Genomic DNA, 18,201 nt, shown 5'->3' on the forward strand with positions numbered 1-18,201 from the left:
ACCAATCACTGGTCTCTGGGTCATACTGCCCGCAACCAATGACTGCCCTCTCCCTAAGCCCCGCCCCTAGCTGCCATCCTCAGATTTGGTAGCCCGTAAAGTGGCAGTATGACCAAGTGAAGAGATGCAGAGGAGAAGGAAGGAGGGTTTGCATGTGAATCCATGCCAGACCCATGCTGGCGAACAACAGTTACAGGTAAGTAACTTGTTCCTTCTCCAGCATGGGGTCTGGCATGGATTCACATGCTCATGAATATAAGAATACATAGCAGTACACACATGCACAACCACGGGAGGTGGCGGGGCTCAACATTAAGCATTACATAAAACTCAACATTAAGCATCTCTTACCTCCTCACCAGGCTCACCTTAAGCGAACAGGTTGCGCAGCACTGCCTGGCCGATTCTGGACTCCTCCCTGGAATCCCGGTCGACGCAGTAGAATCTCGTGAAGGTGTGCGTCGACCTCCACGTAGCAGCCCTGCAGATGTCCAGCAGGGGCACACCAGACAAGAACGCTGTGGTAGCAGCGATCGCTCTGGTCAAATGGGCTCTTGGACAGCCGGGCAACGGTCGGTTTTCCAACCGATGACAGTGCATGATGCAGCCGGAGAGCCATCTGGAAATGGAAGCCTTCGAGGGAGCCTTGCCTTGGTTCACAGGTCCAAAGTTCACAAACAGCTGTGACGTCTTCTGAAAACTCTTTGTTCGGTCCACGTAGAACTTCAGCGCTCTAGCTACATCCAGCGAGTGCAAAGTCCTCTCGGCCAGCGACGAAGGCGATGGGAAAAAGACTGGTAACACCAAGGGCTTGTTGAGATGGAAGTCCGACGGCACCTTGGGCATGAAGGAGGGGTGCGTCCTCAGCACCACCCTTCGTCTCGTGGAAAGTCAAGTATGGAGGCTTGCAGGAAAGGGCCTGAATCTCTCCCACGCGTCGTGCAGAGGTGATGGCTACAAGGAACGCGGTCTTCCACGACAGAAACTTCAACGGAGCCGAATGCAAGGGCTCAAATGGCGAGCCCATGAGCCTTGTCAGCACCACGTTGAGTTCCCACGCCGGGGCTGGGGCCTTCACCGGCGGGAACAATCGGAACAGTCCTTTCATAAACTCCTTCACCAGGCGATGAGACCACAGGGATGACCGTCCTGCAGTTCTGGTGTATTAGGAAATCGCTGCCAGATGTATCTTGATGGAAGCGTGAGCTAGTCCAGCTTTGGCCAGCGACAGTTAGTATGGTAGCACTTGAGGGGCTGTAATCCGTAGAGGGTTAATCTTCTGCGCACGGCACCAGACAGAGAACCTCTTCCACTTGTGTCCGTAGCACTTGAGCGTTGAGGACACCCTGGCCTTTGCAAGAACCTCTCTGCAGTCAGCCGGGATATCGTACCCTCCAAACTCTAGTGCTGCAGGAGCCAGGCCTGCATGTTCAGCGTCTCCGGGTCGTGATGAAGATGGCGCCTTCTTCTCTGGAGAGAAGATCTACGTCTGTCGACAGTTTGACTGGTCGGGACGCTGACAAGTCCAGAAGGTCCGGGAACCATATCTGTCTCGACCACCTCGGTGCGACGAGGATCATCCTGCACCGGGACCTCTTGAGTTGGTTGATGAGCCTGAGCAGCAACGGCAACGGCGGGAATGCATACAGGAACAGGCAGTCCCAGGGGAACGAGAAAGCATTGCCCATGCTCCTCGGCTGGGAGAACCTGCTGGCTAACCTCTGGCACTTGGAGTTCGTCGCCGTCGCGAACAGGTCAATTTGGGGTTTGCCCCATCGCCGGAAGAGTTGATCCACTTGATCCTGTCGTAGTTCCCACTCGTGGCAAGAGCGCAGCTCCCTGCTGAGCGAGTCGGCGATGGTGTTTTTTATCCCTGCTAGATGAAAGGGCACCAGAAACCTCCCCTGGGCAACGGCCCAGTGCCACAGATCCTGGGCTTCCTTGGGTAGGGCTGGGGATCTGGTTCCTTCCTGCTTCCGGATGTAGAACATCGTGGTGGTGTTGTCGGTGAAGATCCTCACCACCTTGCCCTTGAGGGATGGGAGGAATGACTTGAGGGCCCAGAACGCTGCTCGGAGCTCCAGTATGTTGATATGGAGCCACAGGCCTCTCGTGGGAAGATCTCCGGTGTGCGCTCCCCACCCCTCCGTCGCCACCGTCACCTGGTATGCTGGGGTCTGAAAGTCCGTGCCCGCGGCGAGATGCGCGCGGGTGCCCCACCATCGAACTGCCTGGCGGAATACTTCGTTGAGCGAGATCTTGTCCTCGAAGCTGTCCGTCGCTTGTGTCAAACGGGCGTTGAGGAACTCCTGCAGAGGACGCATCCAAAGCCTGCACAGGTGCACCAGGTAGATGCACGAGGACATCATCCCGAGAAGGGACTTGATGGACCTCACACTGGCCACGTCCGTGGCCAGCAGATGCTGTACCTTGCCCAGGATGGCCTGCGTTCTTTCCTCCGACGACAAGGCCAACTGCGCTACTGTATCGAGCTTGGCTCCCAGAAACAGTGCGACCTGTGACGGAACAAGGTGGGATTTGGGGAAGTTGATGGAGAATCCCAGGTCTGTGAGCAGCCGGACGGTCTTTGCCGTGTGTTCGACGGCGAGTTCCCTTGTCCCTGCTCGGATGAGCCAGTCGTCCAGGTAGGGGTAGACGTGGATCCCCTGCAGGCGCAGCTACGCCGCCACTGGGGCCAGGGACTTGGTGAACACCCTGGGCACCGACTTCAATCCGAATGGGAGGGCCTTGAACTGGTAGTGCCGCCCTTGGACTACGAACCTGAGAAACTTTCGGTGTCCTTTTAAGATGGGGATGTGAAAGTATGCATCCTCCAGATCCAACGACGCTAGGAAGTCGCCTTCCTCCAGCTGTCCCAGCACGTGCTGGAGGGTGACCATCCGGAACTTCTGCGCCTTGATGTATTTGTTTAGCCGATGCAAGTCCAGGATGGGACACCAACCTCCTGTCTTCTTCCTGACGAGGAAGTATCTTGAGTATACTCCGGAGCCTCTTTGGGACGAGTATCGATGGCTCATTTCTTGAGCATCGCCCTAATCTCTAACAGCAGTTGAGGGACGTGATTTTCCTTCCTGGCCACTGGAGGAATTCGGGGGCACTTCTTTAGGAATTCCAGAGTGTGCCCGTGGGCCAGGGCATCCAGCACCCAACGGTCGGTGGAGATGGACTCCCACACACTGATGAACTTCGCCAGCCGGCCTCCCACTGGGGTGCTTCGGTGGGGGCCCGATGCCACGGCCGGTTCAGTCTTGTTTGGAAGCAGCCTTGCCTCCTTGGCCTCCCTGGCGACGACAGCGAGATCCACCTGACTTGCCTCGTCCCCTGTAGGCTTCTTGCGACGAGGAACGGGCCGCTTGACGGTAGGTCGAGGAGGCGCCGCCAAATCCTTTGGAGGCACCTTGCTTGCCTCTGGAGTTCCGAATGGGGGGCCGCCGTTGCTGCAGAACTCCCAAGGCCTGAGCCGTCTCCGCGTCGGTCTTGATGGCCTGCAGCGACTCATCCACTGTCTTTCCAAACGGATTGCTCCCGTCGAAGGGCATGTCCAAAACCTTAGCTTGCACGTCCTGGCGGAAATCCGTCGCCTTGAGCCACTTCCACCGTCGAAGGCAAACGCCGTTGCCCAACTGGCAGAAACCGGTGTCAGCAATGTCCGTGGCCACAGTTATGGTGTGGTACGACGCCACCTCACCCTCCTGTAGGATCGCCAGGGCCTCTGCCCTCTTGTTGCCCGGGAGGAAGTCCAACAGGGGGGCGATCTTGTACCAAAATTCTCTGTCGTAGCAGGCCACAATCGCTAGGGCGTTGGCCCTTAATTGTCGTCGCCGCCGACGAGATGACTCGTCGTCCCATGGCGTCCAGCTTCTTTCCCTTGCCGTCCGGTGGGGAAGTTGAAGATGAGGCCGATGCCCCTCCCACTTTCTTCTTGGCCGCTGCAGAGACAACCAAATCCGGGGTCGGGTGTGCCCTAAGGCACAACGGGGCGGCATCGGGGACCCGGTACTTCTTCTCATACCGGTCCCTCTTGGCAGGTGTCCTGGACGGGTTCTTGAAAAAGGCAAGTCCCTCGTCCCAGATGTCATCCAGCAACAGCACCGCGAGGACCGTCTTCCTCTTGGCCTCGCATGTCACGACTCGCTCCCTTCGCTCCCGTTCCCACCACTTGGGGGCATGATTTGGGGTTTATTCCCTACTGGACTTTTCCTCCGAACCTTATGCTACAGTGCTGTGATGAATGGGGAGCGCTAAAACCCTATTTTCCAAGCTACTTCCCTTCCGGATCCATTCCAGGTTTTTGGCAGCCAGCATGCTTCTTTAACCAAATGACTATGCTTCCCAGAATGCCTGGCCCACTGCTTCACCTCCACCCTTGCAGGACAAGGTTGGGTGGAGGATAGGCAACACCTGTGGCTGCAGGTGCAGCAATCAGCACACCTGAGGCGTGTGCTCGTTAAGCAGCTTTAAAAGCCTCAGTCTTACTTCAGTCCAGCGCTGGTCATCGTTTGCAGTGTTCCTGTTGTGACTAGTCCCTTGTTCCTTGCCTTTGTACCTAGTTCCTAGTTCCTGTTTTCTTGTTCCTCCGCCCTGAATCTTGGATTCATGCGCTAATTGATTTCTGCTCCCTTGATTCCCTTTTTGTCTTCCTCTGTTTGCAGGCAGCATTTCTCAGTGCTTTCCCCTTTTAGATGCAGCCCAGTTTGTCTGTGTTCTATATTTCTTTGACTCTGTCCTTTGCTGCTGTAAACCCGTATGCCTTAGCCTTCCTCTTAGATTAGCTTCCTGTCTTTTCCTTGGAGGGGTAGGGAGAAGTTTGCATTGGTTATTTCGTTTTTCCCTGCTCCTGATCCTTACTTTCTATTGGGATCCATTCCAGGTTTTCCATTGCACTTCTGCATTTATTTCCCATTTGATTATTAGGTGTGGTGTGCGGTTGTAGCTAGCTCCTGTGTGAATGCTTATGTTTTCCTCACTAATTTGTAATCACTATTCCAATTTAGGTATTTAGTTTTCCTCCCATTGCTGTTCTAGCCTTTCTGGGCCCCAGTTTCATCAACAGGATTCGTGGGCTAGCTGACATTCAAGAGGTTTATCTCGTCCTCGTGAGTACAGTTCTTTAGTTCCCTTATTTAATACCATCAAGAGTGTTAGTTCACAGATCCTGTCATTGCTTGCCCTCCACGTGGGTTTAGCGCTGTCAGTACCTGTAACAGCAATTGGGGGTAAGGCGCTTGCCGACTTTCCTCGCGGTCAGGTGCTTACCCCACATCCCTTTTCATATATTGGTTTTGTTGTCACACTCTATTTGCACTCCTGGGTTCTAGCATACATGAGTCGTTGTTCCTGTGTGCACGTAGTTTAATTTGAAGCTCTTCACTGTGTGATTTAGTGCACATTTCCCTTGCCATATTCGCTGCCTTTGTACTCGCCTGACTAATCCTGACAGAATGACCAGCCCAAGATTCCCATTGAATATGGCAAGTTTAAGAAAGAAAGGCAGCAAGGCCTCTAACAAGTTTGTACAGAAAGCTTCCCCTACATTTACCTGTGACAGTCAAATCACTAGTCCTGACTTAAATGAACTCCTTGTCACGAATGGGCATTTACTTGCAAAGTATTTTTCCCATAGGATGGCACATCCTACATTGCCTGATCCTAGTTCTATCTTTTGTTTTGATCCCGATTCTATGTCAGCGCAAGCCTTAGCCGCAGAAAACAACACACTGTTAGACTTATTATACAAGAGTACCTCTGTTGTTGAACCCCATGATTCCAGTTGTGCTTCACCTCAGATAGAACAGTTTCATGGTACAAACATAAAGAATGGAGGGGTTCCTTGCATAACTTCTGTTTTCTACCCTCAGTCTAAAGCATACTCCTTTGCACAGGTACATACTGTAGTCCCTAATGCCAAGAGGTCTAATGTCAATAGTTTGCTTAAGGGAAACACAGACCAAGTTGGTAAGAGAAACTATAAATCACAGAACCTGCAAGCAGTAGAGGACAATGTACAATCGGTGCACATCCAGATTGCTAGTGCAGGATCCAGCCATGAGGCCACTATGCCTCCCCCTGTGCCTACTGATAGTGATGTACAGTTAATGCAGGGCATGCTAAGAGCTAAGCTTGAGGAGTTAAGACAATAATTCATTTCTTTACAAGAGGAGAATAAAACCTTGCACTCTTTACTGAATACACCTCAGACTTTATCTGTTGATGTTGAGGAAGTGAACACGGTTCAGCCCCTGAGTGCAGAGACTTTGGTAAACCATGATATTTGTCAATATGTTAGATCTATTGGGAGTGAAGGTCTTTCGTCTAGCACAGTGCTTAATCTGGACACAGTTTCTAACAATTGTTCTGTTTGTCAGGGATTGCAGTTAGCTGAAGATTTACAAGCCACTCCTTTACCTAAAATTTCCTGTGTAGCAGTTTGTCATAATTCTGAGCTAGCACACAAACAAGCTTCTGATTTCCAAACACAATCCACAATGGTGGCATACACAGATTCAGTCACTACAGTAGGCTTAGGCCCTGCTCTTGATACAGCTGCTGAGACTGAAGTAGATGTTAAAGCTGATGTGGAAAACGATGTTACCTCTGGGTTCACTCTTCCTTCTGCCAATTCTGATCAATACGAACAGTCAGAGACAGTACAGATTTCATGTTCTGATGGACTCATTCCACAGTATACAGAACCAAAAAACCGGCAGGCGATTCCTGAACTGTTGATTGTTAATCTGCCTCTTTCAGAAGCTAAAACAGACGAATGGACAATTGACGAAATCCTGATTAACAGAGACTTTACTATGGTGATTCCACTGGTTGATTTTGACTTCTACAAAGAAAGAGACTCTGTGTCACCCACTAAAGAAAGGGACTGCAAGGGTACAGCTCAGTCTTTGGTTACTGGTGCCAAGGAGTCTACTGCCCTAAAGGTGCCCTCCATTCCTGAGCCACCAATGTGTCTGTCAACTTCTGAGACTTCTGTCTGTCCTCCTACAACCATTGACTCTTCTATGATCCAATCCACAGCCCTGCAGTCATCTTTGGCACACGTGTCTTCAACCAATGAACCGCTCTCATGTCTGCCATTTACTCAAGAGCCAGTCCCAAAGACCTGGACATGTTTGTATCCAGCAACCGAGATTGCTTCAGCTTGCATGCCTTCAGCCTCAAGGTTTCCCCTGGCCTGCCTGTCTTCAGCTACAGTGACTCATCCTGCAGATCATCCTTCAGCTTTAGAGCCTCCGGTAGTCCATCAAAAGTGCATGTCTTCAGTCCCGGAGTATACTGAGTATTTGCCTTCAGTTCATGAGACGCCTGTATCCTGCTTAGCCTCGCTGCCAATATCAGAGGTATACCTGTCTACACCATCAGATCCTGCTCTATTTTCTTCTGCTCCAGCGATTCCTCCTGAATCCCAACCATTTACTGTCGATGAACGTCTAGCTTGCCTTTCTTTTGCTTCAGGAAGAGCACCAGAATGCCTGCCTTTTCCACAATACGATTCTCCCAACTGCTTCACTTTAGCATCAGAGCCTCCAAAAAATGCAGCATCAGAGTTTGAGACTTTTGCCAGCTCCCGCTTCAGAGTCATCAAGCTGGACCAAGTGGTGAGTCAGAACCACTCACCTGGGTGTGCACAGGGGGTGGTGCAGACCGGCGTATTACCTACAGGACTTGTGCAACAGAATTCCGCCAAGAAGCACCAGTTGGGTGCTAGTAGCCAAAGGAAGGGAATGACTGCTGCAGTTCAAAATGTGTCTGTTATTGCTCCTTCTGCGAGTGTGCCTGAAATACCAAGTACTGCGTCTATCACTCCTATCAGTATGCCAAACGTCCCTGCTGTTGTATCCCACGTGCAACAAGGTGGTTACACGACTGTCACCAGGAGTACCAGCCTTGTACAACCCATTGGACTTTCAGGTCTCCAAGGCGTAGAACATGTGCAGTCAAACCTTAGTCACTTTCAACCACAAGCCTTTTCCCAGATGGATGACAGAAGAAAATCTGAACCTCTACCTCAGCCGCCACCTTCTCTAATGGCTGAACATAAACCTTTCCTGAAGCCAGCAATTTCCTCACCTCCCGCATGTCCACTCTCGGCAGAAAGGCTAACAGGGCTTCTACCATTGTCTAAGGCATGTTGCACCAGCCTGCCTCCCTCCTCAAAGACTTATAAGGGTCCACTCCCAGTGACTGAGCTTCCTGGACCTTCCAACTCTGCTTCAGGTCCTGCAAGTCCTTCATGCCTTTCTTCGAACCATGAGTCTCTTCCTCACCAGAAGCCACCGTTTCCATCAGTACCACCTCCAAAGACAAAGCACTCCTATCATGGAAGTCCATCTGCCTTTGCCCACAGGCCACCATTTCCATCAGTGCAACCTCCAAAGAAAAAGCACTCCCATCATGGAAAGAAGATGTCTCGTGCGGGTGGCGGGCACCCGAAGACGGCCGTAGGAGGGGGTATACTGTCACGACTCGCTCCCTTCGCTCCCGTTCCCACCACTTGGGGGCATGATTTGGGGTTTATTCCCTACTGGACTTTTCCTCCGAACCTTATGCTACAGTGCTGTGATGAATGGGGAGCGCTAAAACCCTATTTTCCAAGCTACTTCCCTTCCGGATCCATTCCAGGTTTTTGGCAGCCAGCATGCTTCTTTAACCAAATGACTATGCTTCCCAGAATGCCTGGCCCACTGCTTCACCTCCACCCTTGCAGGACAAGGTTGGGTGGAGGATAGGCAACACCTGTGGCTGCAGGTGCAGCAATCAGCACACCTGAGGCGTGTGCTCGTTAAGCAGCTTTAAAAGCCTCAGTCTTACTTCAGTCCAGCGCTGGTCATCGTTTGCAGTGTTCCTGTTGTGACTAGTCCCTTGTTCCTTGTTCCTTGCCTTTGTACCTAGTTCCTAGTTCCTGTTTTCTTGTTCCTCCGCCCTGAATCTTGGATTCATGCGCTAATTGATTTCTGCTCCCTTGATTCCCTTTTTGTCTTCCTCTGTTTGCAGGCAGCATTTCTCAGTGCTTTCCCCTTTTAGATGCAGCCCAGTTTGTCTGTGTTCTATATTTCTTTGACTCTGTCCTTTGCTGCTGTAAACCCGTATGCCTTAGCCTTCCTCTTTGATTAGCTTCCTGTCTTTTCCTTGGAGGGGTAGGGAGAAGTTTGCATTGGTTATTTCGTTTTTCCCTGCTCCTGATCCTTACTTTCTATTGGGATCCATTCCAGGTTTTCCATTGCACTTCTGCATTTATTTCCCATTTGATTATTAGGTGTGGTGTGCGGTTGTAGCTAGCTCCTGTGTGAATGCTTATGTTTTCCTCACTAATTTGTAATCACTATTCCAACTTAGGTATTTAGTTTTCCTCCCATTGCTGTTCTAGCCTTTCTGGGTCCCAGTTTCATCAACAGGATTCGTGGGCTAGCTGACATTCAAGAGGTTTATCTCGTCCTCGTGAGTACAGTTCTTTAGTTCCCTTATTTAATACCATCAAGAGTGTTAGTTCACAGATCCTGTCATTGCTTGCCCTCCACGTGGGTTTAGCGCTGTCAGTACCTGTAACAGCAATTGGGGGTAAGGCGCTTGCCGACTTTCCTCGCGGTCAGGTGCTTACCCCACATCCCTTTTCATATATTGGTTTTGTTGTCACACTCTATTTGCACTCCTGGGTTCTAGCATATATGAGTCGTTGTTCCTGTGTGCACGCAGTTTAATTTGAAGCTCTTCACTGTGTGATTTAGTGCACATTTCCCTTGCCATATTCGCTGCCTTTGTACTCGCCTGACTAATCCTGACATCACACCGCTGGTAGAGGAAGCCTTCCTTCTTCTTCTCTTCGGGGCAGAGCTGAAAAAGCTTGGATGCCCTGGCAATCATTGTGTGGAAGGAGCCAATCTCGTCGCGTGGGGACGCCCAAGGGATCGGAGACGGACAGTCAGTCCCGTCATCACCGCCGTCGTCATCCGTCGTGGCCGTGTCTGTTCCTGTGTCGTCCCTCGGGATCGGGGAAGTCAACAAAGGCTGAGAAGGCCGTGAGGGCTGAAGGGGCACTGGATGAATTCTCCTCCTCTTGTTTGGAGGGCTTCCCGACGGACCCAGATCAGCCGGGTCGTCCGTCGGGGGTATGGGGAGTCTCTTCCTTTTCTCTGTGCATAAGGCTTGGATTGCCGTCAAAATGGCCACTGAGTTGTCCCGCGGCTCGGGCTGCGACGGGCGTGACGGGCACGACGGTTGCTCCTCATCCACGGGAACCTCGTCGTCGTTGCCACCCTCGCTCTTGTCGTCCCCCTCGTCGGGATTCCTCCCGTGGGACCGGGCCTTTTCCAAATTCTCGGTCAGTTCCTCCTCGGAAGTTGTGTCGGTGTCCGTAATGGCCACCGCCTATCCCTCTTTTTACACCGGGGTCTTCACGGGGGTCTTCTCGATGGGCTTAAAAGAGGATTCCCTCCGCGGAGGCAGGGAAACTCTAGACCCCGAGGTCGCCTCCACTGGGATAGCCTCCACAGGCTTCGCCAGGGCCGCAGCGACTCCCTCAATAGAGGCCTTAGCCGGGTGGATCAAGGCCTTTGCCGCCTTGGTTGTGCTTGAGGCCTGCACCTTAGGGGGAGGGTCACCGCCTCGCTCCGCCTCAGCTGGTTCCTCCGAGATCGACCGGGGCCTCTCCAGAAGCTTAGCCGGGGTCTCGGATTTCCTCTTCCCCAAGCCAGAGCGTTGGCTCGTGGTTGATGGCCTCGATGAAGGCGCGTCCTGCCTGGCAGACGAGGAGCCCGACCGTTCCGCACTCCCGGTGCCCGTGGACTCGCGGTGCTTTGCCTTCTGTTGGGCTTCCATTGCCGGGGCGCCCTCACAGGACTTAGAAGACCGCTCAGACTTCTTCTTCTTCTTCACACCTGCTGGGCTCTTGCCTTCCAGCCAGTTGGAAAGACGGGTCCGGTGATCCCTCATCGTCCGCTCCGTCATGTTAAAGCAAAACGCACAGTCCTTCTCCACGTGCGTTTTGTCCTCGTGGAGGCAATAAAGGCATTTCGAATGCTCGTCCTCCTTGAACACATTTTGTAGGTTGCATACAGGGCAGATCCTGAACAGTTTGCCGGGAGTCGAGCTTCCCTTATCCTGGTCCATGTTCTTCTCATCCACGAGGTAGGCCTCAGAAACTTCTGGAATCCTCCAAGAAGCGTAACTCGATGAAAACTTCACCCTTGAGGGGCGTAGGTAAATCCGAAACGGGTCCCTGTTGATCGGAAGTAGAAACGGTGGAACTTGAGGCTCAATTAACCGAAAAAATGAGATAAATCTCTTTGAAAAAGCACAAAACGCAGTAAAAGCTCGAGAGCTATAGCACGAGGACTCCCAACACTTGAGCGTGCGGTAAAAATCAGAGGATGCCTGCCATGGGCGGGGCTTAGGGAGAGGGCAGTCATTGGCTGGGGGCAGTATGACCCAGAGACCAGTGATTGGTTACTACTAAGAAAGACAGATCAGAAACGAAACTGATACTGATTTTTTCTTTACCGAGGATGTGAATCCATGCCAGACCCCATGCTGGAGAAACAATCTTTCTGGTTCGTCTCCGGGACTGCCACTTAGCCTCAGCCACCCTCATAAAAAGTAAGAGGGAAAGTCCAAGGGAGTATATACTGGCCCAAACCAGTTTTGACCAATAGGGAGGCAGCCATGAGGGCTCACAAAGAGCCCACATAGTCAGAACAGCAATTCTGGGCCTACATCATACATCATAGTCAACATAAATCCTAGAAAACAAAATGGCATAAAGTATGATTATTATTTTTTTTAAACATTGGTACCCCAATGGATAGCAAAAAGGTGCAACGGGCTTGATGAAGCCAAAACTAAAGCATAGATACCACGAACCTGCTCCCCAAAACTAATGTAAAATGACACAGTCAAAGTAGGGCAAAAATCTGGAGCCTCGGAGGCACCCCTTGCACTGGATGCCTCAGGGGCAACACAATACTATATACTTTACATAAGGTTAAAGGGTCGCAACGGCAGTGGGACTTCAGAAGTACATCTAACCACTAAAAATAAATCAAAGAACCAAAACAGACAGGGGCAAATGCAAAAGGTTGAGGGGCCCCTAAAAGTGACCCTAGAATCCCCAAAATAGGAATGCCGATCTAATACTAAGTCTATCAACATATACAAAATCCCAAACTGAAAAAACATATGCTTCATTTCAACAACTTTATTTTGACGACAAAGTCGTAAAAGTGATACACATTAAATAAATACATCATCATCATAATCACTTATCACACAAATAACTTACAATCAAGAACAAATTCATCATGTGAAAAGCAGTTTAAAAAGCAACAAAATGAATCGTCAGCAAAACATTGAGTCAATAAATGGGTGATTAAAAGTGGCCGAGATAATTCCTTAGCCTTTCCCCTATGAATTCTCCCTGCGCAGCTCAGGCAATTGCTGGTAGCGAAGACAAACAAAGTGTCTGCAGAATCGAGGCACCTAGCCATCGCTTTGCTTAATATCCTGCAGCCGCGATTTAGGAATAAGGGCTTCACAAAATGGTTCCTCAAGGGCTTATTCCCCAGCAGAGGAGTAGATAATGTTGCAAAGTGTGGCCCACCTCACTGCAAAGAATACATGTTGCAGAAACTGCATCATTCCATTTGTGCTGGAGTGCAGCTGTGGGCAAAATACCAATGCAGAGCTTTAGGTACATAGCTCTTTCCCACACGGAGGTGACCTAATCCAGGTACTCTTCGCAACCGACCCGTTTCTTAATAACAAGGTGTCAGACCAGTGGCTTTGAGACCTTGGATTTCACCAGGATATCACGCCGTGCCTTAGCCCCTTAGCCCCAGCTGCGCTCTTGATCACTTCCTTAGACACAGATATTATAACAGAGGGATTAGACCAATATTCCCCCAAGCCCAGCTGTCCCAAATGACTTTTCACGTGGGCAGCCCCCTTCAGAGAGCTGCTCCCTTGCTGGGACAGAACATTCAAGACTGCCTCTTTATATTTGCACAGATGGTCATTTGACCATAAACGGGCCCAATAAAAGACCGGGCGCAGTTTTCAAATCATCTCAAACCCTTGTAGGCCAGTTTCCAGTAACACTAGAATATTCGGGGCAGTAATGGGCAGTCCAATGATGTTTTTTTAAGAATGTGTTCTCTGCCACTACAAGGGGCTGAATCTCCATTTGTCCCCAAAGTTCTGCCCCATACAATGCTGCCTAGCATGCTTGAACTTCATAAGCCTCCAGCGAGACCAGTACCACCCCGTCCCCGTGCTCATTAGTAAATCTAGCAGGGACCCCACTGTACCCCAGCATCTAAAGGGGAAATAGGTCTGAAATTAGCAGAGTCGTCATACAGGCCCGTTTTATGAATTGGGACAATTTCTGCCGAGGTCAAAGACTCTGGGACCTGTGTGCTAGACAGCACTACGTTGAATAGTTTGGTCAAATACAGTACCCAGACCACAGACTCATTTCTATAGAAGTCTATCAGTACTCTGTCAGGACCCGGTGCCTTACCTATCTTTTGGCGCACCGGTGCAAGCTCTACCTAGGCATTGGTGAGTATCAGTGGAGTAGGGAGTGGTGCCCTGGTTGATACAGCACATTCCCTGATGGATGTAGGATCCGTCACACTCCCACCATCTACCCGGTAGAGGTTACCGTAGTATTCTGCCCATACTGCTCCAGGGATCGAGCCATGAGGCTGACCTTGGCTCCCTTGGTGAGCACCCCCCATCTTAGACCAAAAACCCGTGGAATGCCTGCAGCCTATAGCTTCCAGGAGTGCCTTCCATAAATAGTCATGCCACCCACTCTTCTTGTCCTTCAGCATCTTGCGATTTTCGCCTCTTACCCGTCTGACCTCAGCACACCTCTGGGGCCTTGGATCTTTGCGGCCCCAATGAACCTCCCCTTGGCCTCCCGGCAATCCCTCTCATACCAGGGGATGGCTTACTCTGAAGTTACGGACTGCTTTAGCTGGTTTTGAGAAATTACATCCCACCTGCACTATTATTTCCTCATGGAGTTTGATCAAAACTGTGTGCTTCTTTGTCCTCCCTAGAAACCAACACCACACTCACCACTCTTCCTAGAAGGATATATTCCTCACCTGCAGCTCCTTGTCCACTGCCTTAGAGACTTCAGTAGCCACCGATTCCAGTCGGTGGCGTACAGGCCCATCGCTGGCCAGAATGTGTCCAAGTTCATAAAGGCTCGGAAAAAGCTGTAAAAAATCATAGCATGAGAATAGTGATGGAAAGCCCTGAAATGCTATACCAGGCTGTTTGTGGTTCAAGACCAACACAATATAGAGTATCAAACATGGAGGATTTTGTGGCAGAGATATTGTATTCAACAAAGTAGTCAGACTGGCACACTAGAGGCTCTGTAAGCTTTATTATATTTCAGTAGCAAAGAAGCGCTGAGCAGGAACATGAGAGACATACAATTAGAGAAAAGAATGAAAATAGCTATAAAAAAATATGCGAGTAAATGAACATACAGTCATACTGCATTCAGCATTCTAGGTGTGTCTCTTTCACACGTTTTTGAGATCCCTGCTTTAATGCCAGGCCAGGGAAGAGATCGTTTTGTTTTAAATAATGCTGTCGGTTGACATTTTTAAATTGTTCTTACTGTGTGCCCCTGTGCATGCTAGGCCACTTTCACTGCTCATGTTGCTAACGTCTATTTACCAAGAAGTTTAAGCCATGCAACAAATATTGTAGCATACTATTTTCCAGCAAGTACGTTTCAGTCTGTGTTTTGAAGAGGAGCAATAACAAAGAGTGCTTAAATAAACATAAGGGTATTATTTAATTAGTCGGCCATGCTATACATCTTTGCTCATCTTTTGGACATTCAAAAACTGGAAGTACTGGGGCATACAGCATACATATTAACAAGAATGAAACACACACATTTCATAAAACCTCCCAGTCAAAACTGATATCTGCTCAAGAGGAGGGATTTATAATATACCACTGTAAAAGTCATCAGTGGTGGGATGTGTAGCTGCCCTACATGACAGAGGACCAACAGAACACAGACTAGCCACAAATGTCACTCTACTTTATTCACAAGCAACAGGATGAGTGGGGTGAACACCTATAGGGCCTAGGGCTCCAACAAGAACTTAAGAAGGACACTTTACTAAAGGTTTCAGAGTAGGTTTATGCAACATGGTAGACCACCAGCCCTTTCAAGATTGTCTAATCTAAAACACAGCCTCTGGAATGTAACATCCAGCTAGCTTCTTGGCTCCAATATGCATGCTCAGAGATATAGCTCCCAGTTTGCTCCTTGACATCACAATCCAAGGGATATAGCACCCAGCTCACTTCTTTACTTTACTTACCAGCAAGACACCCACTGCACTTAATTACTGATTTGGACATCGATATCACCCAATAGCTTATGGTCATGTTCCTGAGCCAGGAGCAATCCCTCTGGTATACTCCCACCGGCAGGTATTCGTTATTCCCCTTGCTTCTGTTTTCACCCACCGGTGACAGGTCTGAGTTATAGCCCTAACCAGACTCTCAGCTTTTTCTCTTCTTCTTGATCTTGTCTTTGCCAGTATCTGAAACAAAGCCATCAGCAGGCTTTCAACTTTCTCTCTAGGGCACTGATACACCCCTTCAGTGCTTTTTCTCTCCATCCTTCCTCCAATGAAAACTGGTGAAACAATCCACAAACTATTCGAATCAGTTTGATTCTTTTGCAGCATCTGATTTGTCTTTTGAATGAATGGAAATGGAGGGACTACTGAGAGAATTTGCCTTGCTCAGGCTTTCTGACAATCATCCTTCTCTATAGGGTTCTGAAGGGAGGATAGCTCTGTGGCAATGTACGGGTCTTGGAAGCAAGACCACACTGAGCAAAACAGGTTTGAATCCCGAATCTACGCTTCAAACCGATCTCGCGATTAAGCACATTATGAATAACCTGCACGATTCGAATGTACAAGGCTAGTAGGATCGCCCCCTTGCCTGTTGCGCAATGAGACACATTGTGGGAATATAACATTGAAATGGATCCACATTCTTTTCCCTGCACCAGTTACTGAACTTGTTCCAGCGACACCGATACAGAGATTTGGTTGCTGGCCTTCTGGCCGAAAGCAAAATCTCCATCACGTCATCTGGAAGGTCCCAATCCTTACATCTCAACCTCTCAGAAGCCATGCATGAAGGTTGAGCGTGTTGACCTCCGGATGGAGAACATGACCTTCCTCTCACAAGAGAAGATCCTCTCTTTTTGGAAGACATATTGGAGGGCAGATGGACATGCCCAGAAGGTCCGGGTACCACATTCTCCTGGCCCAATCCGGGGCAATTAGGATCATGGTTTTCCTGAACTTTCTCAACCTCCTTATTACTTGGGGGATCACAGGGACTGTAAGGAATGCGTACAGAAGTGTAAACTCCCAATCCACCACGAACACGTCCCCTAGAGCTCCTCTCGGGGGAAATTCCCTAGAGCAGTACAGTTTGCACTTCCGGTTGGTACCGGTCGCGAACAGATCCACTTGGGGGGGTTCCCCAAAGGGCGAAGATCTCTTGAATGACTTCTTCAGGTAGCTCCCACTCGTGGGAGAATGTGCTCTGCCTGCTCAGAGCGTCCACCGCTGTGTTTTTTTCTCTCCAGCTAGATGAACTGCCGATAGAGAGATCCCTTCTTGTATTGCCCAGAACCAGAGCTGCATTGCCTCTCTGCACAGTGGCAGTGACCCTACTCCTCCTCTCTTGTTGAGGTAGTACATGGCCACCGTGTTGTCCCTCATTATCAGGACATTCTTTCCCCGTACACAGGGAAGGAAGGCCTCCAGCGCTAGTCTGATCGCCCTTAGCTCCAAAAGGTTGATGTGTAGTTTGGACTCCGATGGAGACCAACGACCGCTGATTGTCAACCCACTGGTGTGAGCTCCCCACCCAGTGAGTGAGTTGTCCGTTACTACTGTTATCTCCGGCCATTGTTGCCAAAAAGATTCTCCTCTGAGGATATGATGTCTGCAAGCCCACCATTGTAGATCCTGTGCTACTTTGGCTGGAACCTGCAATACATCTGACATTTCCCCTGAGAATTGGGACAATTGAGTCCTGAGAGCCCATTGAAGGGATCTCATTCTCAATCTGGCTTCTGGTACCAGAAAAATGCAGGATGCCATCAGGCCAAGCAACCTGAGAAAATCGAAGGCCGGTAGATACTGGAATTTTGTTACCATCTGCAGAATGTGGTGAGCTCTCTTCTGGAGCCGAGGCTTTGCCCGAGCAAGTATCCAGGACTGCTCCAATAAACTGGAGTTTCTGTCAAGGTATCATGTTTGACTTTTTTAAATTCAGAGAAAACCCTAGTTTGTGAAGGAAGTGGCAAGTCTTGGACAGATGATCCTGGGCTTGTTCTGGAGAATGTGCCCTGATCATCCAATCATCCAGTTAGCGGTAGACATGAATCCCCCCTCTCCTGAGACTTGCTGCCACCACCGCCATCAACTTGGTGAAAACTCTTGGGACGGAGGTTAACCCGAATGGCAGAATTCGAATCTGATAGTGTGCATTGCCAATCGCAAACCTCAGGTACTTTCTGTGCTTGAGATGGATTGGCACATGAGAGTAAGCATCCTGAAGGTCCAATGATACCAACCAATCCTGGAGTTGGAGAGCCTGAAGGATCTGAGAAAGTGTGACCATCTTGAACTTGTCCTTCCTTACGAACTTGTTCAAGTCCAAGATGGGTCTCAGTCCTCCGTCCTTCTTTGGAATGAGGAAATATGGGGAATATCAACCCTTGTTCCTCTCCGCTACAGGTACATGTTCTATTGCATCTTTCTGTAGCAGGGTTAAGGCTTCCTGCAACAGGAGCGGATCTGGATGTTTGACAGAGTTGTATCCCGGTGGGTGATTCTGAGGTTTCCTTTGTAAAGGTAGGCAGTAACCTTGGGATACTGTTTCCAGTGCCCAAGCATCTGAAGTAAGGCCCCGCCATTCTTCCAGATGCTGTGAGATCCTGCCTCCCACTGGGGTCTTGTGGGTCAAAACCTCAGAGTGGTTTTGCGGCAGCTGCAGCAGCGGCTGAAGGGACAGATGCCGCTGCTGGGGCAGGTCTAGCACCTTTTCCTCGCCCCTGAGGAAATTTCCTTTGGCCTCTCTGACTGGCCTGTCCTCTTCCTT

General features: G+C 49.9%; 1 protein-coding gene across 2 annotated transcripts in view; it reads right to left on the minus strand.

Annotated features, from left to right (window-relative positions):
- The window catches only part of CARMIL3 (capping protein regulator and myosin 1 linker 3), a 2,002,476-nt gene that overhangs the window by 969,870 nt on the left and 1,014,405 nt on the right, over positions 1-18,201 (minus strand). For both annotated transcript variants that reach the window (XM_069633925.1, XM_069633924.1), the window contains exon 26: positions 14,139-14,252. In XM_069633925.1, the coding sequence (XP_069490026.1) occupies positions 14,139-14,252 (114 nt within the window). The remainder of the gene's footprint in view (positions 1-14,138; positions 14,253-18,201) is intronic.

The sequence above is a fragment of the Ambystoma mexicanum genome, chromosome 13, assembly GCF_040938575.1.
Source record: "Ambystoma mexicanum isolate Mex_15411 chromosome 13, UKY_AmexF1_1, whole genome shotgun sequence".
Taxonomy (NCBI): Eukaryota; Metazoa; Chordata; class Amphibia; order Caudata; family Ambystomatidae; genus Ambystoma; species Ambystoma mexicanum.